Raw genomic sequence first — 25,670 nt, 5'->3', positions numbered from 1 at the left:
GGGCCTGCGGGGCCGTGCTCCCAGCCCAGCCCAGCCCAGCCCAGCCCAGCCAGCGCTCATCTTCCAGATGGGACTGGCTGAGTGGTAGTGGTTCGAGAGGGGTCGTCTGTCCCGCCCAGCAGGACCGCAGGGAGCATCATGGACTCCCCGCACCCTGTCCTTCGCACTTGACTTTGGGTGCCAAGAGCTGTGGCCTTGGTGTCAGGGAGAGAGCATGCTGTACTCCCGGGCACCCAGCGGCTGAAACTGAGCTTCAGAGGGCGCCCTTCCTTCCTTTGTCCGCTCACTCATTCTTGTGTTCACCGAAGGCGTCGGACAGTCACCTTCTCTGTGCCAAGCGCTGTTCCGGGCTGCGGGGAATACCCTGGTCCTCACGGACTGCGTGTTCCAGGGGGAGCAGACAGGAAAGCAATAGACACAATACATCACTCGATTCTATAGGATGCTGCAAGGGGATCAGGGCTACGGGGGAAACGGGACAGGCTCAGGGGGATGGGGCGCAGGAACGGTGTCGGGGCAGGGATGAGTTACAACCTTCATCAGGAATGTCAGGGCGGACCTCCCCGAGAAGGAGCACTCACAGGGGTTGAGGGCATGAGGCATACCCCCACCGGCCTCAGAAAGTCATGCCACTCACTTGCACATTCAGACAGCGATTCCCTGTCGTGGCCTTGAACTCGGGCTCCGTCCTGGCTACATACACAGTCCCTTGTCAGTCCCCACCCAGCCCATATCCGGGCGGCTCCTGTGTACCCAGCCTTGTGCTGGGGGCCGGACTGGCTGGGACCAGCAAGGAAAAGAACAGAGGGTGGGATGTGTTCACAGGTGCAGGTGACGGAGGTAGGGAGAAACCTAGGCTGGATGTCACGAGGCCTGGGTGTCTGTCCCAGCTGTCCACGGCCAGGTCCTTGGACCTGTCGCCAGAGCAGGTGAAGCCTGCTTTCTCTTTTGTGAGCCAGGCCCGAGACTGTTCCTCCTCTCTGCTTCTGGAAGTTGTTCGGAAACAACGATCAGATAATGACCATGTAAGTGCGGTAATAAAAGGCTGCTGGGACATAAGGCACCTTTATCATTCTCGGGTAACAGTCACTTACCTGGCTGCCAACGTCATGCAGAATAAAGCAAGGGAAAGTCCTGTCAGAGGCAGGGGCGCCCCCAGAAAGGCTTCCTGTAGGAGCGGAAGCTCAGGCTGGACCCAGCGAGGTGGGAAATGCACTCCAGGTCCGGAGACCTGACTGCCTGAGTTAGGGGGAGCCTGGGGCAGGCTATCTGGATAGTGACTGAGTATATAGGTTTAATGGGCTTGTTAAGTTTAAAACAGGGTGGGGGCTGCCCATGGGCCGCAGAATGGATACATCCATTGTCTGAACGGGCCACCATGCAGAGATGAGGAGGGAGAATCCCCACTCACACTCCACCCCAAGGATGACACCCACAAAGAAGCCAGCCATGAAAGATCCAAACTGTATCATTTCCTTTATAGGAAGACCCCAAATGCGCAAAATAGTCCACGTTGTTAGAAGCCAGGACAGCGTTCCCCTGCGGGGAGCAGTGGCTGGGAGGGAGCCCGAGGAGGGGGCAGCTAGCTGCCAGCAATGTCTTGTTTCTTTTTTTTTTTTTTAAAGATTTTGTTTATTTGACAGAGAGAGACACAGCGAGAGAGGGAACACAAGCAGGGGGAGTGGGAGAGGGAGAAGCAGGCTTCCCGCGGAGCAGGGAGCCCGATGCGGGGCTCGATCCCAGGACCCCGGGATCAGGACCCGAGCTGAAGGCAGACGCTTAACGACTGAGCCACCCAGGCGCCCCAATGTCTTGTTTCTTGATTTGGGTGCTGCTCATACAGTTGTGTTCAGTGTGTGAAAATCCATCGAAGCATATACTTAAAATGTGTGCACTTTTCTGTAATTTTATAATGAGTGTTCTGTAAGTTGAATAAGTGTTCTAAAGATTTATTTATTTGAGAGAGAGAGAGTGCGCCCGTGAGCTTGGGGAGGGGCAGAGGGAGAGGGAGAGAAGGGGGGAGAGAAGCAGACTCCTTGCTGAGCACGGAGCCCGAACGCCGGGCTCGATCTCCCGACCCTGAGATCATGACCTGAGCCACAATCGAGAGTCGGACCCTTAACCGACTGAGCCACCCAGGCGCCCCAAGAAGTGCTTTTTTTTTTTTTAAAGATTTTATTTATTTATTTGAGAGAGAGAGAATGAGAGACAGAGAGCATGAGAGGGAGGAGGGTCAGAGGGAGAAGCAGACTCCCTGCCGAGCAGGGAGCCCGATGCGGGACTCGATCCCGGGACTCCAGGATCATGACCTGAGCCGAAGGCAGTCGCTTAACCAACTGAGCCACCCAGGCTCCCAAGAAGTGCTTTTTAAAAGGGAAAAGGGCTAGATTGGATGTGTCTGCCTCCCCTCCCCCTGGGGTGCCTGACCAGGCCAAGGGGGGGCCCAGCTCTGTGACCCAGTACCCAGCCCTGGGCCAGCACTCCCGCTGCTCAGCAAGAGTTCATGGGTCCTTAGCTCACATTGCTTGAGGGACTCTGGAATGCTGGGCTCTAGAGTACAAGATGTATGTGAGATGAACTTTGCCTACAGCGGCTTGAATAGAATACTCCCAGGCAGCGCGTCCCTGCACCTCATGCTCTCCAAAGGCAGGGACCGGTCTGCCATGGGTGCACCTAGCCCCATGTCTGACTCATAGCATACTCTCAACAAAGCCTCATCGAGTGGAAAACTGATGCTCCAGAAAGGTGGGTCCTGCATTAGGGGCTGACTTCAGCAGGCGGGCGTACCAGATGGGAGACATGGCTCCTAAGCCTGACCCCCCCAACCCCTTCCCTGTAGTTATTGGGATTTTGACAGGTGGCAGAGAGAGAAAGCAGGTTGAGCAAAGGTGTGGGAGTGGGGCCCTCGGAGCAGATTTAGAGTGAGGTGAGCTGGCAGCAGGGGAAAGCGGCAGTGGGAAGAAAAGCCCATGGGGTGCTTGGACTTGGCTCCATGAGGAGCACGAAGCACTGCAGGTTCGTGGGCATGAAGCAAGGGCACAAAGCTGCCTTTCAGGAAGAGTCCTCTCTCGGCTACAGCAGGGGCATTAAGGGCAGAGGGCTGACCCAGATGGAATTCAGGAGTAGAAGGGGAGGGGTGCCTGGGTGGCTCAGTTGTTAAGCGTCTGCCTTCAGCTCAGGTCATGATCCCAGGGTCCTGGGATCGAGCCCCGCATCGAGCCCCGCATCGAGCCCCGCATTAAACCCCGCATCAAGCCCCGCATCAGGCTCCCTGCTCAGCGGGAAGCCTGCTTCTCCCTCTCCCACTCCCCCTGCTTGTGTTCCCTCTCTCGCTGTCTCTCTCTCTGTCAAATAAATAAATAAAATCTAAAAAAAATAATAAAAAGAGTACAAGGGGAGTCTGCTTCTCCCTCTCCCTCTCCCTCTGTGCTCTCCACCTCTCTCTCTCTCTCTCTCTCTCTCTCAAATAAATGAATAAAATCTTTAAAAAAAAAAAAAAAAGTAGAAGGGGAGCTGAGGTAGGGGAGGCAGGGAGTACAGACCGCTCCATGAATATTTTCTGAAGGTGGGAGAACTGAAGCACCTAGATAGTTCAGTAGTTCACATGGACAGATGATTCAAGGCCAGCTGGGGGCAGTTTATTGTACCTAAATTACATGTGGTTGGACTTTGTCTTCTAGGCTTTAGGGCACCACTGAAGGTTTAAGGGGAAGATACAAGACAATCCTTTTGTTCGTTCATTTATTCAACAAATACTTCATTTAACCTATTTAACCACGTTCTGTTCTGAGCACCTGCAATGTGCTTGGCATTGTTCTAAGTACTTAGGACACATCAATAAATGAAGCAAAGATTACATGTCAGCAGGAAGAGATGAGAGAAAACATCATAGGCCAGTAACTCATATCACATGTTAGAGGTGACAGGTGCTATCGAGAAAACAAAAAGCAGAGAAGATAAGGAGAGTCACTGATGTGTAGAAGGGACTGGATGGGTGGCTGGGGTGGGGAGGCAGAGGAGGGGGGTGGCAGGGGGTAGTGCAGGTGCAGAAGAGAGAGGAACAGCCCTGGGGTACTCCCATGCCAAGAGGGGGAATCAGCCAGGAGGAAGGGAAAGACTCCTTGTGTGGGCAGGGATCTGGGCTCCTAGGATGCAGAAGGGAAGGGACCAGGACCCCATGGAAATTGCTCAGGAAGAGGTGAGGGCCTGGGCTAGTATATGACAGTTGAGGGGCCAGGACAGGAGGGACTGGGGGGCGATGGTATCATCCCAACATTGCCCTCAAAGAAACCAAGGCCCAGAGAGGCAAAGGTTAAGCATGTTGCCCAACATCACACAAAACATGGACAGAGTCAAAAAAGTGTCAACTCTGAATATTTGTTTAACAAAAGCCTGTGGTGTTTCTACACCGGGAAGATGAAGACACTCAAATGGGAAGGAAAGGACAGGTGCGGCCTCATTATCAAACAATTAGTAAATCAAACAAAAATAGTAAGAACGAATTGCTTTAAACTTTGGAAACAGACGCCAGGACAAAGTTAACAAATGTGGACGTATTTACCCTTGGAAATTGAACTTGGGGTGGGGAGTGATGAGGCAGGGTACCGTTTTCTTTTTTATGGTTTGACTTTTAAGTTATGAAGGTATAACGTGGACAAAAATAAAAAATGGCGGGGCGCCTGGGTGGCTCAGTCGTTAAGTGTCTGCCTTCGGCTCAGGTCATGATCCCAGGGTCCTGGGATCGAGCCCCGCATCGGGCTCCCCTGCTCTGCGGGAAGCCTGCTTCTCCCTCTCCCACTCCCCCTGCTTGTGTTCCCTCTCTCGCTGTGTCTCTCTCTGTCAAATAAATAAATAAAATCTTTAAAAATAAATAAATAAATAAAATAAATAAATAAAATAAAATAAAAAATGGCGATGATTTAAATGGGCAGTTAGGAAGTAGGGAGTTTTATACTCTCCTGAGTTAACCGTTGTCCCGTGTGGATGAGATTGTGGGTGGTTTTTTTTTGTTGTTGTTGTTGTTACTTGCTTATATTTTCTGAGCTTTCTGGAAAGGACAGCTAATGCTTCGCGAGAGGGGAATAAAAGATCAGTTTGGGACGCCTGGGTGGCTCAGTTGGTTAAGCGTCTGCCTTCGGCTCAGGTCATGATCCCAGGGTCCTGGGATCGAGCCCCGCATCGGGCTCCCTGCTCCGTGGGAGGCCTGCTTCTCCCTCTCCCACTCCCCCTGCTTGTGTTCCCTCTCTCGCTATGTCTCTGTCAAATAAATAAATAAAAATCTTAAAAGAAAAAAAAAGATCAGTTCGTTTGTTGAAGACACAATCTCACTAAAACTCGTGTTTGAATGTATTCCCCCATCTCCTTCTGAAAGGCTTGGTAGGTGGAGTTATGTTCAAAGATGGGAGGGGGTCTTGTCCAGACTCAGTGGTTCCCCAGGACAGGAGACGACATTCAGTGCTCAAACCATGACAATGCCAAACGGGGATGGTTGGTTGGTCACCTGAGGCTTTGTGATTTACAAAGCTCTCTCTTTATCCCTTTGTTCCTTTGAGCTCCTTTTGCTCGGTGAGGTAGGTGGGGTGATAGACGGCCTTCCTGAATTTAAAGGAGAAGCAAAGAAAGCTCAGAGAGGCTCCCTATCCCTTCCCTGGGAGAGGCTTAGAGAAGTGGGCTCTCCAACCATATGCATCAGTTGATTACGTGGATAAAATAAAACACCGATTAAAACAAAAAAAGAGTGGAAATCTGGAATGACAGAAAGCGGAGCAGTGGTTGCCTGGGAGGGACGGGCTACAAAGGGGCACAAGGGAGCTGGTGGGATGGGGAAATATTCTGTATCTGTCCTGTGGCAGTGCCTACAAGCACCAAACCCCTCGGGTCGTGCACTTTACACGGGCGCAGTTTATTGTGCCTAAATTACACGTCCATCAGAGAGGGAGGGAAATGTGGAAACAGGGACGACCAGGGCCCATAGGCGAGTGCACACTCCAGCAGCACCTGCTCGTTTGCTCGCTGACAGTTCATCATCCTCACATGCCTTCTGACCGCCCCCCGCCCCCCCACCCCCCGGGAGCTAGGGGAGCACCTCTCGGCCCCACCACCTTCCTCGAGGGAGGGGCTCCATTCTGCAGGCGACTGCCACAGCACTGACCTGTCCTCTCTGTCCCCAGGACTCCAATCTGTCTGTGCACACCGACAACCCGGACCTCACTCCCTGCTTCCAGAACTCCCTGCTGGCCTGGGCGCCTTGCATCTACCTGTGGGCCGCCCTGCCCTGCCACCTGCTCCGCCTTCAGCACCACAACCGAGGCTACATCGTCCTCTCCCAACTCTCCAGGCTCAAGACGGTCAGGGGCTCAGGGATCTCCTGCGGGCGGGACTGACCTGGAAGGTTCTCCTTTTCACGGCCCCCCTCACCCCCACCCCGCCACAAAAACCACCGTCAGTGGCCGGACAGGATTTCCTAGCTCACCTGCCCTGCAGCTCAGGGCCATGGCACCCTGCCAACTGGGTCTACAGTCAAATGAGACAGTCTCTGCTTGCGGAAGTTCAAGAAAGTTCTCCGGCAACATTCTCCCCACCCTTGGGAAGCTTCTGGCGGGTGCCCAGCCTAGCTTCCGGGGCCAAACCCAGGGCAGGCCTGGTGGTTTCAGAATAAAAGGCCCTTCTCCGGCGGGAACTGTCCCTACTTTTGGAGATGGAGTCTCCAATATGTGCCCTGTTTGTAGGCCTTGGGCGTCCTGCTGTGGTGCGTCTCCTGGGCTGACCTCTTCTACTCCTTCCATGGCCTGGTCCACGGCTGGGCCCCTGCCCCCATCTTCTTTGTCACCCCCTTGGTGGTGGGGATCACCATGGTCAGTGTGGGGCCCAGGAAGTGGATGCGGGAGGGTGTCCAGTGGGCTGTGGGACTGTGATGGGGAGGGCTGGACACCGTAGCAGTGGGAAGAGGATGGGGCAACCGCAAAAACATCTGGCCATGAGGGGTGGGGAGGACAGAGGCAGGTCCAGATGTGGGTGCTCTGGCCCAGCCTTCCTTGCCTTCCCTACACAGCTGCTGGCCACCCTGCTAATCCAGTATGACCGGCTACGGGGGGTACAGTCCTCGGGGGTCCTCATCATCTTCTGGTTTCTGTGTGTGGTCTGTGCCATTGTCCCCTTCCGCTCCAAGATCCTTTCGGCCATGGCAAAGGTAAGGGGAGGGAGGGGAACCTGCCGGGGGCAACCCTGTCTGGAGGACGGCCTCTGGGCTCAAGGTCACTGCTGGGTCCCGGGCTGCCCCTCCCCTGCTCCCAGGACCTCCCCTTCTGTTTGGTCCTTTTTGCGTTGTCCCCTACTTGCTGCATCTCTTCTGGGAAACAGGCTGGGAACCTGGCAGTGAGGGCCTGTGTAATAGGGGGGGATGGGGCCAGACACAGCCCTTGTGGGATGTTCACGGGCGTGCAAAGGGCCATTCTCAGCTCCGACTGCCACCACCAAGTGCGGTGTCTGATGGGGTGTCCGCCAGCATCTGGGTAAGGAACACATGGGTGCAGACACACATGAATAGTTGCGTCCTACCTAAAAGTCCCCTTATCCTGCTCTCCCCTTTCTTCCCTTCCCCCTCAATTGTCTGGGCTTCGTCTTGACCTTTGCTGCGGTGATGGGGTGGGGTGGGGTGGGGTATTTCTCCATGTCAAGGGGAGGCAGTCAAATGTGAAAGTCAAAAGGGCAGGCTCAGGACGCTCCGCATACTGTCTGTGTGATCCTGGGCAAGGTGCTTAGCCTTTAGGAGGCTCATTTCCTCTCTTGTAAATGGGGTATCCTAAGATTTCCTACCTCATAGGGAGGGTTGGACCAGGTGATGGAGGTGGGGTGCTTAGCAAGTCCTCACTGAACAGTGGCCCCCTTGTGACCTTTCCCCATCTCTCAGAACCCTCTGGGTGGGAGACCCAGCTGCCGCCTGGGTGTCGCCCCCTACCCCAGAGACTCCGATGCCCCAGAGGACCCCTCGGGGCAGAACTGCAGGCCCAGAGCTCCCCACGCCTCTGATGTCCCTCCTCACTCTCCCCCCAGGGCAAGATCTCAGACCCCTTCCGCTTCACCACCTTCTACATCTACTTCGCCCTAGTGCTCTTTGCTCTCATCCTGTCCTGCTTCAGGGAGAAGCCACCATTTTTCTCCCCAAAGAATGTCAACCCTGTGAGTTTTCCATGGAGGCTGGGTGGTAGTGGGGTTCCACAGCCCACGCTTCAGCCCAGCCCTTACCAGCAGCCCCCATCCCTTCTAGTTCCTTCCACCCCCATGTCATCTGCACAGCTGGGGCTTGGGGCAGGAGGGAACAAGGGTTCCTCTTCCCTCTGCTCTGCTTGGAGAGGATTTTTTCCGTCCTACCCTCTCATCTTCTAGAATCCCTGTCCAGAACTCAGTGCTGGCTTCCTCTCCCGCCTGTCTTTCTGGTGGTTCACAAAGTGAGTTGGCTCTTCCTCCAGCCTGGGCCTGAGGGAGGGGGACATGGGAGGTAGAGAGGAAGGGGAGCAGGGCAGAAGTTGAGCCTGGCTTTTTCCCCTCCCCCAAACCCTGACCCCAGAGGGCCCTGCGGGCAGGCGAGGATGGGCACACCTGTCTGTTTGGGCTGGGGGCTGAGTGCAGAGGCTGGGCTGGCCCAGCTCCCATCCCAGGCTGTAGGCCAGCCCTGCATCTGTCACGTCACAGGAACAGGTCCAGGGGGCTAGAGGGGAGCTGGAATTAGTACCCAACTCTTTGGTCTGGGATGAGCTAGCAGCTTGTCATTTCCTTGGCCGCCCCTCTGAGTGGCTTGAGCAGGATAATTGTATCTGTGACCTGGGTGACAGCTCATTAGCCACACCGCACTGAGGAGGCACCTGGGTCTGGGACTCCATCCACCCGGTCTTGTCCTCTCCCGGGGCCCCAATCAGTGTGAATTTCATCACCAGGCCCCGAGGGTCAACGGGCTATCTGGGGAGGAGGGGGAGAAGGGGCCTAGGTAAGAACTTGACATGGGAGGCAGTGACCTCCCGCCTATTCCGTGGGGGAATAAAGGACACACAGCCCTTGGCCAGAGCACCTTAGGGAGACCCTCCTCTGGAGACCTTGGGGCTCTGGAGACCCTGGTCCCCAGCTCGAGGCTGCTAAGCTCTGCTCCTGTGTGGGGCTGCTGCCCGCCCCAGGATGGCCATCCTTGGCTACCGGAGCCCCCTGGAGGAGCAGGACCTCTGGTCCCTGAAGGAGGAGGACTGTTCGCAGAAGGTGGTGCACAGGCTGCTGGAGGCCTGGAAGAAGCTTCAGAAGCAGGACGTGGGGTGAGGTCCTCCCGGGGGTCCCCACATCCCCTCCCCACCCCACTACGCACACCCCAAGTCTCCTGCAGGGGAGGCTGCTAGCCCTGAGGTGATCACAGGGGTGGGGGTGGGGAGAAGAGCAGGTGCAGGGGGTCCCGAGGTGGGACACTCAGGCCCGAATGGGGCCAGGTCTCCCAGCTCTACTGACTCCAGAGAGCGGCTGACACTTTTATGGCCCTTAGTCTGTCCCAGGCGTGGCCCTAAATGTGTAGATGGACTCAATCTCTAACAGCCCTGCAGGGAGGCTCAGTTGTCTCCAGGTTACAGATGGGGACACGGAGGGATGAAGGTTGGACAATGCACCCAACGTCCCCTAGTGGCTGGTGGCAGAGCTGCCATCACACCCAGGTACCTGGGCCCACGGCTCGGACCGCTGCACTACCCTGCCCAGCCTGAAAGGTGGCTTCCAGAGACTTCCCTCGGAAGGGGAAGGGGCCAGGGGAAGAAGGTTGAGGCCAGTGTCTCCTCTCAATCCTGCCTCCTCCTGTTTGGAGCAGGGGCTGAAGGAGATGACCCTCTGGCTGAAGGGTCACCCCCCTGGCAGCTTTGCACTGAGGACAAGGAACCTGTCTGGCCAACTGCCCAACCCGAGAGCTGGCGCTCAGGGTCCTCCTTCCCTCCCCATTTCTGACCCCAGGACAGAACCCCCTCCCCTCCTACCCATAACCGGGGGGCCCAGGACTTCAGTGCTTGCTCAGCGCAGAGCCCCTAGTTGGCGCCTGGCTGGTGGAGGAGCCGGGGTCTTGGGCTCGGTCCTCAGTGTCTCGGCTTCCCTGGCTTGGAGCCTCGGAGAAGACACACAGACCCCCAGTCTGTAGGCTGCACCCCTTTGCTTCCTCTCCACACCATGCTTCCCCCCTCCCTGCTCGGCTCCCCAGTGACTAGGTCACTTTCCGTCCCCGCCCCTGTCTCCCTTGCGGCAGTAGGGAGAGGGCTGGGAATTGCTGGAGTTAGAGCCCTTGGGCTAGCTGTTAGGGCAGCCCGGGACAGGTCCTCAAGCACCTGAAAATAGAGTCTCTCGGGGGATTCATCTCTCTCCCAGTCCTGAGAGCCCTCCCCCTGCTCCTCGCCAGCCCCAGCTGGGGCTCGGCTCCTGGGGCATATGTGCCCGTTTCTACCCACGGCTCCTTCCTCCCTGAACCAGACGCAAGGCTGCAGCGGCATCTGGGAAGAGAGTGTCCGGTGAGGATGAGGTGCTGCTGGGGGGCCAGCCCAGGCCCCAGCAGCCGTCCTTCCTGTGGGCCGTGCTGGCCACCTGCTGTTCCAGCATCCTCATCAGCATATGCCTCAAGGTGATCCAGGATCTGCTCTCCTTCGTCAATCCACAGCTGCTCAGGTCTGACCACATGTGCTCTGGCTGCCACGCTCCCCTGGGTAGTGGGGGGGAGGTGGCTGGATGTCCCTGAGGACTGAGCCCAGAGGGACAACACGCAGTGAAATCCATCCTAGACCAGGACCGAAGGGCCTGTCCCCGCTCGCCGTGTGACCTTTGGCAAGTGACAATGTCCCTGCACCTCAGTTTCCCGATTCACATTAAAAAAAAAAAAAAAACTGTCTTTAAATCCCCCCAACGATCCTACGGAGAGGTGACCCTCTTCCCATTTTACAAGAGAGGAAGCAGGAAGCAGGAAGACTCAAAGCAAAACAAACACACGAGGAAGCAGAAACTCAGAGAGGCGAGCTGGCCCCAAGGCACGCAGCTGGTCAGGATGGATTGGAGTCCAGGGCTCTGAACTCCAGCTGCGGTGCTCTTTCCCGTTGATAGGCTCTGTCATCTGTCGTGTGGGTGGCTTGGACTGGGAGGAGCTCTCAAGTGAGGGGGTAAGAAGGAGAGCTGCCTGGCAGCTGAGCCCCCCAACGCCTTGTCCCTCCATTCATGCATGTCTGCATTCTCATTCAAAAAACACTTACTGAGCCCCCAGTGAACCGAAACGGAGCCAGACACGAGGGATACAGAGATAAATAAGACAGGGTCTTACGGTCTTGCAGGAGAAACCGACGTGTAAATGCATTAGAGTGGAGTGCAGGCAGAGGTGTAGTCAGGTGCCTGGCAATCCCCAGGAGGGACAGGGAAGCCAGCCTGGGAAGGAGCAGGAGCAGGGTCGTCCCTGCTAGCCGGGGAGGTCGTCAAGTTTGGAAGGACAGGTAGGTGTTAGTTGACTAGGTGAGGAAGGAGGGGAGAGTTCAGCCCATGCAAAATCACCAAGGCTTCAGCCGGCATGACTCAAGAACTCCAGGTATTTCTGAATTCTGGAGCAAAGGGTGACCAGAGGGAGGGGGAGAGAGGGAGAGCTAAGGAAATCCTTGAAAGATTTGAAGCAGGCAGGGGCATCTGGTTTGAATTTCAGAAGGATCTCCCTGCCAGTCCTGCAGGGGTTGGGGAGGGCGTTAATGGATGGAAGGGGGCTGATCAGGTCAGAGGAGAGTCCAGGCCAGGAATGAGATAGGACTCAGGCGCTGCTGGGAAATCGGTGTGTGCCAGGGTGAGGGAGGGGTCAGGCGCCACCTGGGTTCTGACCTGCATAACTGGAGGGTGACGGATCTCTTTCACTGAGATGATGAATGCAGTGGAAGGAAGGGGCTGGGCACCGGGCAAGGTGGTGAGTTGAGACTTGGCTACTGTTGGGGCCGAGGTGCCGGAGGCCCCCAAGGGGACATTTCCAGCTAGCTGGACACCATGTTTTCAGAGCCATCAGGTAGAAGCGCAGGGTCCCATATCTGTGGCTGGGCTCTCCCAGAGGGCTCATGTAGGGGCCCCAGCCAGAGCCCTAGGAAATTGTGATAGGCAAGGGGTGAGCAGAAGGCTGGCTTGGAAGGGCCAGAGCTGGGGAAAGAATGGATCGTGGAGCAAGCACAGAGAATTCTTCTGGGATGAGGCAGTTCTCCAGTGCAGCAAGCTGACGGGTAAAACAGAGCCTGAGGAAGGCAACATGGAGTTTTGTTAGTGAGCGCCAAGACTGGAGGCTGAGACAGAGGGGAAGGGCCTAGAGCAGGGGGTCTGCCTTGGAGAGCAGGGGCCATGGAGATCTAGAAACTTCCTGTAAAGAAAATGTATTCATTTTCTGTGGCTGCCGTAACAAATCGCCACAAACTGGGGGGCTTAAAACCACAGAAATTTATTCTCTCATAATTCTGGAGGCAGGAAGTCTGAAATCAAGTTGTTGGCGGGTTGGCTCCTTCTAGAGGTTCTGAATGAGAATCTATACCAGGCCTCCTAGTTCCTGGTGGTTGCTGACAATCCTTGGCATTCCTAGGCTTGTAGACACATCGCTCCAATCTCTGCCTCCAACATTCTTCCCGGTGTGTGTGTGTGTGTGTGTGTGTGCGCGTGCATGTGCACACTTACATCTGTGTCTCTGTGTGCAAATCCCTTTCTTCTCTCATAAAGACACCAGTCACTGGATTAGAGCTCACCCTATTCCAGTATGACCTCATTTTAACTTGATTACATCTGCAAAGACCCTGTCTTCGAGTAAGGTCACATTCACACGTGCCGAAGGTTAGCACTTAGCACTTGAACATTTTTTGGGGAGACGCAGTCAACACACAGCAGGAGGAGAGGCCTGGCTGCAACTGTGGGGGTAGCTCCATGGGGTCGAGGGGAGGTTTGTCCCAGCACGGAAGAGACTTGGTCATGCCAATAGGTGAAGGTAGAGAGCCGCCAGCAGAGATGGCTAGATCAGTGATCAGAAGAAAGGGGAGCAATGATGGAGCGTGTTCCTGAGCAGGTGGATGGGGGTCAAGGCTCAGCAGGACAGGACCGGGCTTGGAAAGCCAGAGGGACACCTGTTCTCCTGAGGCAGAGGAGAAAGAGAGCAAGGGCTTGGAGGGAAGACTGTGGTTGGCAGGGAGTTCTCACTGGGTGGCTCAGTGGCAAGACGTAAGTGGGCAGCTACCGAGCAGGGTGGGGAGTGGGGGCAATGGGAAGGTAAGAGAACAGAGGTGAAGGGAGCTGGGGACAAGAGGTGGGTTAGGACCCTGGGGAAGGTCGCTGGGCGGCCCTGGGGGCCACTGATGTTGGACAGGGTGGATTTTGGATTTGAGGCGGGGAGAGTCTGTGGGGTCATGTGGTAGGCTCTAGGGCTCTCAGTGGCCAAGGAGAAGATGCAGGAAAGTCTAATCTGTGGACATGCGGCATTTCTTCCCACCGTGTGGTCCAAGAGGCAAGAAAGGCAGGCAGGTAGGCTGGCAGTGAGAGCGATGGAGGGGCGGGCAGTGGGGCCACGGCGGGTAGGGAGAGAGGGCAGGACAGAGGGAGGAAAGTTGGAGGGTCATGGTCTTGAGGCAGTACTGGGCTGAGTCTGGCTGTGGGGGGGGGGGGGGGGGTGGGGGGGGGGGGCAGCAGCCCCCGCCTGGAAGGTTTCGGAGGCAGGCCAGAGTGGAGGCTGAGGGAGGTCGTAGAGGGAGCAGCCTGGGGGGGCCTCCCCACCCTCATACCTCTCTCCCTTCCTTGCAGCATCCTGATCAGGTTTATCTCCAACCCCACGGCCCCCACCTGGTGGGGCTTCCTGGTGGCTGGGCTGATATTTGTGTGCTCCATGATGCAGACTGTGATCTTACAGCAGTATTTCCACCTCATCTTTGTGATGGCGTTGAAACTTCGGATGGCGATCATAGGTGTCATCTATAGGAAGGTCAGCTGGAACAGGGCAGAGGGGGGCTCTAGAGGCCAGCTCGGGGGGAGCGTTGGAGAGGCTCGCGGGTCCAGTGCATCACCCTGCTGTCCACCTGCAGGCTCTGGTTATCACCAATTCAGCCAAGCGGGAGTCGTCTGTGGGAGAAATTGTCAACCTCATGTCTGTGGACGCCCAGCGCTTCATGGACCTCGCTCCCTTCCTCCACCTGCTGTGGTCCGCACCCCTGCAGATCATCCTGGCCATCTACTTCCTCTGGCAGGTGACTCTAGAGCTCTGGCCTCTGCCCCCTTCCTCTGACTTTGACCCTGCTGAGAAAGGACAAGAGAGGGCAAATCTGGGGTCAACCGAGGGCTGCGTAATGGACACAAGAGCTTCCCTAGATATTTGGGTCAGGGACAGGACTGCGAGGATGCCAACGTCTGCAATGGAGTCTTTCCAGCCTCTGTGGTTAGCCTTCTCGGATGCCAGGGGAGGAAAGAGGGACTTGGAGGCAGGGTGGGTGCGAGTCTGGCTGTCATTGTCGGTAGGTCTGTATTGGCCTTCCTGTGTGTCTGGACACCCTTCTATGTTTGCCCATTTGTCCCTGTCTGTTGTCATTATCTGATGGCTGGCAGCTTCTGCCCGTGTTCTCAGCATTTGGGCTTTCTCTGTACGCCTGCTTTTCGCTATCCGTTTGGCTGACTACCATCTTTTGCTTCCTTCCCAACTCCGTGTTTCTGATCAATAGGCTTCTGTCTGTCTGTGGGATTCTGTGCACATACTTTAGCTACCTGTCTTATCAACCCACCCATGCCTCCTCAGAACCTGGGTCCCTCCATCTTGGCTGGGGTGGCTCTCATGGTCTTGCTGATCCCACTCAATGGAGCTGTGGCCATGAAGATGCGTGCTTTCCAGGTAAGGGCTCTCATGGGTTTGCTGATCCTGCCTGGAGCACCTGGTCGCCTGCCTTGGGGGGGTGGGGGGTGGGAGGCCGTTCACTAACCTCGGGCCCCTCAGTTGCCTTGCTTACTGAGTAAGGATGGCTGTAAGCTGTTTCCACAAGCTTTAGCTCACTCTATCCTCACAACACCCCTGAGAGGGTTTTAGCAACATTCTCACTTTGCAGCTGAGCCAACCAAAGCCCAAAGAGATGAGGACAGTCCAGAGTCAGGCCCAGTGGGGGCTCAAACCTGGGGCTTCTGGTCTAATGAGAGCCTCCTTCCACCACACTGTGCCCCGTGTGAAGAGCCAGTCATCCAGTCCTTTATTTGCAAATATTTATCGGAGTCTTCAGTAGCTTCCCACTGTGTGTAGAATAAACGACAAACTCCCTGTGATCATCCACCAGGCCCCTGCTCTCCCGCCAGCCCTCACCCCCTGGAGTATGGCCAAGTGGCAGCCACTCTGGCTTTCTTTCTTTTCTCCAAAGCACCAAGCTATGTGTATCTCTGGGCCACCCCACACACTGTTCCCTGGAACGCACCTCATCCCTTCCTTGGTGGCTCACTCCTCCCCTTCCTTCCCCAGCATAATCTCTGATTTCCCAGTCCCCACCCCATTACTTTCTCACAGAATCCTGTTGTTTCCCTTCAGAATATGCGTGGCTCACTTGGTTAAGCATCTGACTCTTGATTTCAGCTCAGGTCATGGTCTCAGGGTCGTGGGATGGAGCCCTGCATCATTGGGCTCCTTGCTCACTCAGCAGGGAGTCTGCTAAAGATTCTCTCTCTCCCTCTTCCTCTGTCCTTCCCCCCCCCCCCAGCACTCTCTCTCTCTCTCTCTCTCTCTCAAATAAATAAATCTTAAAAAAAAAAAAAGAGGGGTGCCTGGGTGGCTCAGTTGGTTAAGCGACTGCCTTCGGCTCAGGTCATGATCCTGGAGTCCCGGGATGGAGTCCCGCATCGGGCTCCCTGCTCAGCAAGGAGTCTGCTTCTCCCTCTGACCCTCCCTCCTCTCATGCTCTCTATCTCATTCTCCCTCAAATAAATAAATAAAATCTTTAAAAAAAAAAGAAAAAGACTACACACATGGATTTATTAAGCATTTATTCAGATAGCTGCTTCCTATCTGCCTCCCCGCTCAGACTGTCAGCTTCATGATGGCTGGGGCCTCGCTTGAGTTCTTCATCATTATGTGCTGCCTGTCTAATAGTGGCCGGGCACATAGTAGGCATTCACTAAATCGGGTTGAATGAGTCATCAGTTTGGTGTGCTGTGCCCTGGGCGAGGGTCTGGGGAAACAGAGACAAGTAAGGGATCTGCACCCTCAGCAGGCTCCCGGTCTCATGGTGGAGTCAGGCATGCACAGGAATCTCCACGGGAACGATAGGAAAGAACAACATGGCTTAAGTTGCAGAGGATGCAACCTGGGAGGGTCGGGGATGGAGGCACGGAGGTTGGAGCTGGCCTCCGTGCGCAGAGGAGAAGGGGCACCCGGGGCTGAGGGGCAGCACGGGCCCTGCAGGAGGAGGGGGGAGGCACGGGGAGCCTTCTGAATGGCTGCAGTGCATTGTGAGTGCATGGAAGCGGGGAGCCCCTGTGGGTAGAGGTCCGGGAAGGGGAGCAGGGCAGCCCACTGCCACTCTTTCCACAGGTAGAGCAAATGAAGTTCAAGGACTCGCGCATCAAGCTGATGAGCGAGATCCTGGCTGGCATCAAGGTGCTAAAGTTGTATGCCTGGGAGCCCAGTTTCTTGGAGAAGGTGGAGGGCATCCGGGAGGATGAGCTCCAGCTGCTGCGCAAGTCTGCCTACCTCCAAGCCATCTCCACCTTCACCTGGGTCTGCACCCCCTTCCTGGTGAGGCTCTCCACCTTGGGGCTGGTCTTCGGCCTCCCACCTGGCCAGTCCAGCCCTCTGGGCCCAACAGACTCCATTCTGACACCCACTCTCCACCCCCTTCCCAGGTGACCCTGACCACCCTTGGGGTGTATGTGTCTGTGGACCAAAACAACGTGCTAGATGCTGAGAAGGCCTTTGTGTCCATGTCCCTGTTCAATATTTTAAAGATTCCCCTCAACATGCTGCCCCAGTTAATCAGCAACCTGATCCAGGTAAGCTGGGTAGGGCTGGGCGTTCTGCTGGAGTTCTGGCAGGTCGTTGGGGTCAGGGGATAATCAAGGAGGGTTCCCGGAATTGAGGGGGTAGGTATTTGGCATGAGGCCATTAGAATCAGAGGTCATTTGGAGTCAGAGGGGGACAGGTGAGGTCTCCAGAAACCTGAGCTATGAAGACAACCTCCTCTTACCAACCTAGACCCTAACTTTGGCAGTGGGAACCAGAGAAGACTCAGTCATGGGAGGGGCCCCAGCACCCCCTCTGGGCCCTTAGGATGCCCTGCCTCTCCCAGGAAGTCAGGGAGGGGTGGGGGAGGCTGTAGGAAGTGGGGAGAGGCGGGGAGGAGCACAGCTTCCAGGGCTGACTCACTCTTCTGCAGACTAGTGTGTCTCTGAAACGGATCCAGCATTTCCTGAGCCAAGATGAACTTGACCCCCAGTGTGTGGAAAGAAAGACCATCACCCCAGGTCCAGATACCCTCTACCTGGGCTGCCCTTGCCCCGGCCCCTGCTCTAGAAAATCTTCTGTTCTAAGCTTCTGACTTGTCTCTTGTAACTGCCTTTTCTTCCTCCTCTTTTCCCACCAGCGCCACCTTCTCCCTCTTCCGGGCTCTTCCTGCAGTCCACTTCCTCCCTCCCCCAGGCCTCCCCCGCTTTTCTTCCTTTCCTAGGGCTCCCTGCCTCTGCCCCAGGGCTTCCTGCCCCTCCTCCACCCCAAGCTTCCCTGCCTTCTCCCTTGGGCCCCTCCCCCCAGGGCCCCTCCCCACCTTGCCCTGCACCCCCTGACCCTGACCCTGTACACCTTGATCCTCCCAGGCCATGCTGTCACCATACACAATGGCACCTTCACCTGGGCCCAGGACCTGCCCCCGACCCTGCACAGGTACCAGCTCTTCCTGTCCCTTCTCAGCTGCCTGAAGTGGGCCGAAGTTCAGATCAGTAGCAGAACCAGTTCCCCCCACACACACACCCGCAGCCCCCATCTTTGGCCTGGAAAGCAGGGAGAGCCTCCGCTTGTCAGGGTAGTGTCTGAAAGGGAGGAGGGCTTGGCTCTCTAGGTGGAAGGTCGGGGGACCAAAATCCCGATCCCCACCTCTGACTGGGCTCCTGGCCTCCTTGCCCTCAGCCTAGACATCCAGGTGCCAAAAGGGTCACTGGTGGCCGTGGTGGGGCCCGTGGGCTGTGGGAAGTCCTCCCTGGTGTCTGCCCTGCTGGGAGAGATGGAGAAACTGGAAGGCACGGTGTGTGTGAAGGTGAGAGAGGGCAGAACTCCAGGGAAGGGCTGCTCGGCCAGACCCTGGGTGGACCCGGAGGTAACTTCTCCTCTGGCCAGGGCTCTGTGGCCTACGTGCCCCAGCAGGCATGGATCCAGAACTGCACACTTCAGGAAAACGTACTGTTCGGCCGAGCCCTGGACCCCAGGCGGTACCAACGGGCTCTGGAAGCCTGTGCCTTGCTAGCCGACCTGGAGATGCTCCCTGGCGGGGACCAGACAGAGATTGGAGAGAAGGTACAGGGTCCCCTCCCATCCTCTAGGGGGTCAGCACATGCAGCTGCCCACCTTGGCCCAGCTCAGGTCTATAGATGCGCCCCTTCCTTCCTTCCTTCCTTCCTTCCTCCCTCCCTCCCTCCCTCCCTTCCCACATTCATGTGAATCACTCAGCTCTGCGCTCAGCACTGGGCAAATGGATCTATGACTGGGGGAGGCCGACTTATGAACAGGTAGGGGGTGTAGAATGCCCTGGGGGCCAGCTGGAAGCCTGTGCAAGGGGACAAGGAGGGCGATGAAGGCGGAGCTGCATAAGGAAAGGCATCACTTTTCAGCTGAATCTTAACCGCTGAGGAAGAAGAGCTCATCATTCATTCATTATCAGATTTTATTACATGCCTACTATATGCCAGACAATCTTATAAACAGCAGCGAATACACCAGACTAAACTCTCTGCCTTCATATCGCTTACATTCTAGTGGGGGGAAGAGATGGTAAACAAGATAAATATGTGACATATATAGTAGATTAGATAAATGTTAAGGGGAAAGAATGAAACAGGAAAGTAGAGGAATATGTGCAGGGCTGTGTTGTTAAGGTGCCTTGGGAAAGCCTCACTGAGAATCGGAGACCTGAACAAAGTGAGGAAGTGGTCCATATCTGGGGCCATTTGAGGCAGCGAGAGCAGTAAGTGCAAAGGCCCTGAGGCAGGCATGTGTTGAAGCAGTCAGGACCAGCAAGGAGGCCAGTGTGGCCAGAGTGGAGTGAGCAGGGGTGAGGAGGAGTCGATGAGGCCAGTGAGGTGTTCAGGCAGCCAGGTCGTACATTACCTTACAGGCTTTTACCAACAGCAATGGAAAGACTTTGAAGGCGTGAGCCAAGGAACAATGAGTGGACTGGCATTCTGGTGCAATTTGGTGTAACTGGAGGTCAGGAAGAGGTGGGTACAGGACAAGGCAGAGCCTTACAGACCTTGGTTAAGGTTTTGCCTTTGCCCTGAGAACCATGGGGCATCAGTGAAAGTTTTTGTTTTTAAATTAATTTATTTTTAATTGTTGCCAAACACAGATGCCATAAAATTTACCATCTTAACCATTTGTAATTGTACAGGTCAGTAGTGTTAAGTGTATTCACAGTGTTGTGTAATCAATCTCCAGAACTCTTTTCATCCTGCAAAACTGAAACCTTGTACCCATTAATCAACTCCCCATCCCCCCCGATCCCCCTAAGGGCCCCTGGTAACTGCCATTCTCTTTTCTGTCCCTAGGAGGTTGACCTACTCCAGGTACTTCATATAAATGGCATCAGACAGTATCTGGGTTATTTTGTGACTGGCTTATTTCAGTTAGTATCATATCCTCAAGGTTCATCCCTGTTCTAGCATGTGTCAGAATCTCTTTCCTTTTTAAGGTTGAATAATATTTTATTATGTGTATAGATCACATTTTGTTTATCCACTCACCTGTCAGTGGACACTTGGGTTGCTTCCAACATGTTAGCTATTGTGGATAGTACTGCTATGAACATGGGTGTGCAAATATCTCTTGGAGACTCTACTTTCATTTCTTTTGAGCATATACCCAGAAATGGAATTGCTAAATCCCATGGTAATTCTATTTTTTGGAGGGGGGAGGGAGATGCCATGCTGTTTTCCATAATGGCTGCACCATTTTAAATTCCCACCGACAGTGCACAAGGCTTCCACCGTCTACATATCCTCGCCAACACAGTTCTTTTCTTGGGGGAGGGGTTTGGTTTTGGGTTTTGATAGCAACCATTCTAATGGGTGTGAGGTGATATTTCATTGAGGGTTTGGTTTGCATTTCCCTAACGAGGAATGATCCTGAGCGTCTTTTCTTGGGTTTGTTGGCTATTTGTGTATTTTCTTTGGAGAAATATCTATTCAAGTCCTTTGCTCATTTTTAATCCAGTTGTTTTTGTTTTTTGTTGTTGACTTGTAGGAGGTCCTTATATATACTGGATATTAACCCCTTATTCAGGTATACGAGTTGCAAATATTTTCTCCTATTCTGAAGGTTGCCTTTTCACTCTGTTGACAGTGTCCTTTTGACGCACAAAAGTTTTCAAATTTGGGGCACCTGGCTGGCTCAGTTGGAAGAGCGTGTGACTCTTGATCTCAGGGTTGTGAGTTCGAGCCCCATATCGGGTGTAGAGATTACCTAAAAATAAAATCTTTTAAAACAGAAAGCTTTCAATGTTGACGTGATCCAGTATATCTTTTTTTACTTTTGTTGCCTGTCCATTTAAGGTCATATCGAAAAAAATCATTGCCAAATCCAATGAAAACTTTTCCCGTGTGTTTTCTTCTAAGAGTTTTATAGTTTTAGCTCTTTGGGTTTTTTTTTTTATACTAATGACTTTGGGGCATATTCCCTCAAAACAGGCATTGTCTAACGTAACTATAGTCAAATAATCAAAATCAGGAAACTTAACATCGATACACTATTATTATTTAATTCGCTGTTTGTATTCACATGTCATCGTTTGTTCCAGTAAATGTCTTTTTTCGCTCTTTTCTTTCCTGGGCGAGGATCCAATCCAGGATGCTGAGTTGCAGTTACTTGTCACATTTCTTTATTCTCTGTCAATCTGGATAATTCTTTACGCTTTGTCTTTCAGGACCTTGACACTTTTGAAGAATACAGGCCAGCTATTTTGTAGAATATCTCTCGATTTGAACACAGTTTAGTGCTGAGCACATAGTAGGCACTCAGGACTGGTTGGTTGAATGCAGACATGCTCACGTGCCTCGGTCACTACAGCTGCACGTCCACCCCCTGCTTTTTCCCAGCAGCTCCGCTCCCATCCCGCACTTGCTACCCCACCCCACCCTACCCCAGGCTCAGTTGCTCGGGGTAACTGAAAAAGCTGGGCCCTGTTCCAGAGGGAATAAGGAAAGCTGCAGGTAGGAAAGCAGGCTACACCTCTGGGGTCTGCTTTCTAGGCCCAGCCCTGCTGCTAGGTGCCTTAGTTTCCCCATCATGGGTTTAAGGAGAGATCTTACCTCTCTTCTGGCTCCTGAACAATCTCAGAGTCGATTTTGGGGACTGGTGCTCGGTTTCCATTCTTGCTTCTGCCCTGAATAGTTCAGGACCTTGGACAAAGCCATGAACATCTTGGGCTTGAATCTCTTCACCTAGAAAGTGGGGCTGACGATACCTCCCTGAAAGGACTGACATGAGGATCAAATGGGATCAGTGTTATGAAAATCATCTGCAAACTGGATGGGCGATGGGAGATTAAAAGGTCTATTAAGGATTCCCTGGGGATTTCCAGGCTTTCAGAGCATAAAGGCAGCAGGTAGGGAAACCAGTTGGGAAGGGTAGTGGAGCAAAGGGAGCAGAATGTCCTCACCTGCCCTGGGTGGACTCCTGAGAGCCACCACCTCTTCCTCTGTGGCCTCAGAGCTTCACAGGGACAAGACCAGGCATATCAAATGAGAATTTTGAGGTCTGCTTTGTTGAATGACAGTGACAGGGCCCTTGTCCCCTTGTGCTGGTCTGACTCCCTTCTACCCAATACGCACCTCCCACCTCTCTCCTCCATCCAGGGCATTAACCTGTCTGGGGGCCAGCGACAGCGGGTCAGTCTGGCCCGAGCTGTTTACAGTGAAGCTGACGTTTTCTTGCTGGATGACCCACTGTCAGCTGTGGACTCTCATGTGGCCAAGCATATCTTTGACCGAGTCATCGGGCCAGAAGGTGTGCTGGCAGGCAAGGTGAGGCCTCCAGGAAGTTGGGGGGAGGGGGCTAAGGTGAGATCTAGGACCCTAGGAGAGAACGGGTGGGAGGCCAAGGGGTTTGGAGGAGACCTGGAGGAGTAGGAGGCCTGAGAAACAGGAATAATGGTTGGGTGGCAGGGGGGACCTACCCCAGCGGCAGTGAGCATGGGGTGAGTCACTGATGTGCTTGTCCACGCTTCTTGGCATATGGGCACCTCACACTCACTCCATGGCCCTGTACCCATGCCAGGGGTATGTGCCAAGGATGGTGGAAATGGTAGCCTGTTGTCTTCTCCCCAGACACGGGTGTTGGTGACACACAGCATCAGCTTCCTGCCCCAGATGGACTTCATCATAGTGCTGGCTGATGGGCAGGTGTCTGAGGTGGGCGCCTACCCAGCCCTGTTGCAGCACAGTGACTCCTTTGCCAACTTCCTCTGCAACTATGGTCGCGACGAGGACAAGGAGAGCCTGAAGGAGGACAACAGGACCGGTATCCGCCATCGCTGACCCTCCACATCCCCGTGCCCTCCCAGAATCTCCCCTGTCTTGGGGGGTCTCTGAGTGTCTCTGGATGGGCCCAGTGTCATATAAGGGAGGTTCCAAGGAACTCGTCGTCCAGTGCTGCTCCCTCCTCTTCCCTAACTGTGGGAACTTATCGGCAGCTCAGGCCTCAGGGCCCCACTCTTCCCGTGTGTCCAAAGGGCATAAGGGCCCAGGCCCAGTCTGTACGGCAAGACTGTTTCACAGCTAAGTCATTTGGTAAATATGCCAGTGCTTGGAAAGGTCATTTTGTCATCAACAAAGACTGACTGAGTAATTACTATGTCCTAGCACTGCTCTCGGCACTGAGAGATGGCAGTGAACAAATGGAAAATTCCCTGTCCTCAGGGGGCGTTTTGAAGTCTCTGGGCCCCTAAGATCCCCCTTGTTGTCCAGTCCTGGCTCCCCAAACCCAAACTCTGGCTCACAGACCTTTTCCTGAGTTCTCTGGCCTACTGTTGCATACACGGCTGTCGTGTGTTGGACATGTACCAAGTGCTGCGCTCCTTGCTAAGCACTTGACACACATTCTTTCCTTTAATCCTCGCAATGACAATGACACCATGAAGTGGGTACTATTATTATCCCCATTTTACATGCCCGCCTAAAGTCATGCAGTGAGGAAGTGGCATTTGAGCTCAGCCAGTGTACCTCCAGAGCCCAAGCTCCTGACCCTTATATTTGAGACCTTCTCCATAGTCCCTGATGGGAAGTTTTTCTCCTTGTCTAACCTAAGTCTTTCTTGCTGCCCCCTTTTATTCCCCCAGCACAAAACTGGTCATTTATTTTTGTTCTTGTTCTTGCTGTTCTTTCATGCCTCTCATGTTGTCTCCTGCGTGTCCATTGGGGCGTCTTCCCTGGTGTGGGGACTGGGGAACACCAGCAGCTTGCAGCGCGAGCTAGCCTACCGCTTTTCCTTTCTCCCGTCCTGCTGCAGCCTTGGAGGACACAGAGGATGAGGTGCTGCTGACTGAAGACACGCTGAGCAATCACACAGACCTGATGGATAACGAGCCAGTCATGTATGAGGTCCAGAAGCAGTTTAGGAGGTGAGCTCCTGAGAGCTCTCAGCACCCTCCCTAAGCCCCGCCAGGTGGGGGCATGGGGGGGCGATCTCCCTGCCGTTCACAGCCTGGGCCTCCAGCTACAGCCTGAACCCCCTGGGGCTCTGTCCTGTGGGTTTGTTGGAGACTACCTCGCTGGGCCTGACCAGCTGCCTCCGCAGACAGCTCAGCGTCATGTCCTCGGAAGGCGAGGGCCAGGACCGGCCTGTGTTCCGGAGACACCTGAGTTCAGCAGAGAAGGTAGTGCAGGCGGCAGAGGCGAAGGCGAGGGGGGCACTGATCCAGAAGGAGAAGGCAGAGATGGGCACTGTGAGTAGGATGGACAAGGAAGGCTGGAGAGGGTGGGCAGGCCCCCCAGCATTTCCCAGGGCTCACGGGAGTCCTCTGTCCTTGACCGCCATGGCATGCAGGTGAAGCTGAGTGTGTTCTGGGATTATGCCAAGGCCATGGGGCTCTATACCACAGTGGCCATCTGTGTCCTATACCCGAGTCAAACCGCGGCTGCCATTGGGGCCAACGTGTGGCTCAGTGCCTGGACCAATGATGCTATGGCAGACAGCCGACAGAATAACACCTCCATGAGGCTGGGTGTCTACGCTGCCTTGGGAATTCTGCAAGGTGAGCGGCAGAGCTAGCTGGAAGGTAATTTCCTCACATCTGGGCCACTGGATCCCCCAAACCATGCCCTTGCCTCTGAGTTTTCCTCCATCATCACAACCATTGCCCTGCCCCAGTGCCTCCCTAAGCCACCCTAGGAGTCCACCTGCCTCTGGGCATCTTGAGCTCATCCCAGCGGCGCTCTGTCTCTGAACCTGCTGGCCACCGCGGCCATCCCCTATCTCCTAACCTGTCCGCCCTGAGCCCTGCATGCCCCCCCCCCGGGGCCCCAGTGAATGAACACCCCTCTGCCTCCTCCAACAGGGCTCCTGGTGATGCTGGCAGCCATCACGCTGACGGTGGGCAGTGTCCACGCTGCACGCTTGCTTCACCAGGCGCTGCTGCACAACAAGATGCACTCGCCACAGTCCTTCTTCGACACGACGCCCTCAGGCCGTATCCTCAACCGCTTCTCCAAAGACGTCTACGTCATCGATGAGGTTCTGGCCCCCACTATCCTCATGCTGATGAATTCTTTCTACAGCTCCCTCGCCACCCTCGTGGTCATCGTGGCCAGCACGCCGCTCTTCACTGTGGTCGCCCTGCCCCTGGCGGTCTTCTGTGTCTTGATGCAGGTCGGCAGGCAGCGAGTGGGCGTGGCTCTCCTGTGGGCGGGGTTCTGGTGTGGGCGGTGCTCTCTGTCGGTGAGGCGCTGGTGTGGGCGTGGCTCTCGTGCGGGCCGGGTGCTGGCGTGGGCGTGGCTCGCTGTAGGCGAGGTGCTTGTGTGGGCGGGGCTCCCGTGTGGGCGGGGCTCTCCTGTGAACAGTCGACCTGGGTTGGGACTTAGGGAGGTCAGACAGCAGTTCGCCGCTGGATTTGGTTAGGGACAGTAGTCAGTTACTTCACGTCTTTGAAACTCATTTTCCTCACCTGTAAAATAGAATCATAGAACCTACTTGGTAGGTTGTTGCTAGGATAAAATGAAATCCTTGTAAATTGTGGCTGACCCTGGAACTCCTTCTTGCTGCCTATTTTTTTTAAATTTTATCTATTTATTTATTTGGCAGAGAGATAGAGAGAGCCAGAGAGCACAAGCAGGGGGAGCGGCAGAGGGAGAGGGAGAAGCAGACGCCCCACCGAGCAGGGAGCCTGATGCGGGGCTCGATTCCAGGACCCTGGGATCATGACCTGAGCTGAAGACAGACGCTTAATCGATTGAGCCACCCA

General features: G+C 54.9%; 1 protein-coding gene across 1 annotated transcript in view; it reads left to right on the top strand.

The window, feature by feature from the left end:
* ABCC3 (ATP binding cassette subfamily C member 3) overlaps positions 1–25,670 on the top strand; it is a 44,264-nt gene that overhangs the window by 5,673 nt on the left and 12,921 nt on the right. The window contains exons 2-23 of the mRNA XM_035026843.1: positions 6,171–6,347; positions 6,729–6,854; positions 7,052–7,189; positions 8,053–8,178; positions 8,386–8,447; positions 9,168–9,299; positions 10,483–10,674; positions 13,795–13,972; positions 14,073–14,234; positions 14,777–14,869; positions 16,547–16,750; positions 16,858–17,004; positions 17,388–17,475; positions 17,824–17,890; positions 18,134–18,260; positions 18,341–18,517; positions 22,069–22,236; positions 22,540–22,732; positions 23,720–23,831; positions 24,008–24,155; positions 24,257–24,464; positions 24,768–25,078. Coding sequence (XP_034882734.1) covers positions 6,171–6,347; positions 6,729–6,854; positions 7,052–7,189; positions 8,053–8,178; positions 8,386–8,447; positions 9,168–9,299; positions 10,483–10,674; positions 13,795–13,972; positions 14,073–14,234; positions 14,777–14,869; positions 16,547–16,750; positions 16,858–17,004; positions 17,388–17,475; positions 17,824–17,890; positions 18,134–18,260; positions 18,341–18,517; positions 22,069–22,236; positions 22,540–22,732; positions 23,720–23,831; positions 24,008–24,155; positions 24,257–24,464; positions 24,768–25,078 — 3,336 coding nt within the window. The remainder of the gene's footprint in view (positions 1–6,170; positions 6,348–6,728; positions 6,855–7,051; positions 7,190–8,052; positions 8,179–8,385; positions 8,448–9,167; positions 9,300–10,482; positions 10,675–13,794; positions 13,973–14,072; positions 14,235–14,776; positions 14,870–16,546; positions 16,751–16,857; positions 17,005–17,387; positions 17,476–17,823; positions 17,891–18,133; positions 18,261–18,340; positions 18,518–22,068; positions 22,237–22,539; positions 22,733–23,719; positions 23,832–24,007; positions 24,156–24,256; positions 24,465–24,767; positions 25,079–25,670) is intronic.

The sequence above is a fragment of the Mirounga leonina genome, unplaced genomic scaffold (assembly GCF_011800145.1).
Source record: "Mirounga leonina isolate KUSES-001 unplaced genomic scaffold, KU_Mleo_1.0 Mir_200, whole genome shotgun sequence".
In the NCBI taxonomy this organism is placed as follows: domain Eukaryota; kingdom Metazoa; phylum Chordata; class Mammalia; order Carnivora; family Phocidae; genus Mirounga; species Mirounga leonina.
The sequence above is the reverse complement of the archived record's forward strand: the minus strand, read 5'-3'. Positions and strand labels throughout refer to the sequence as shown.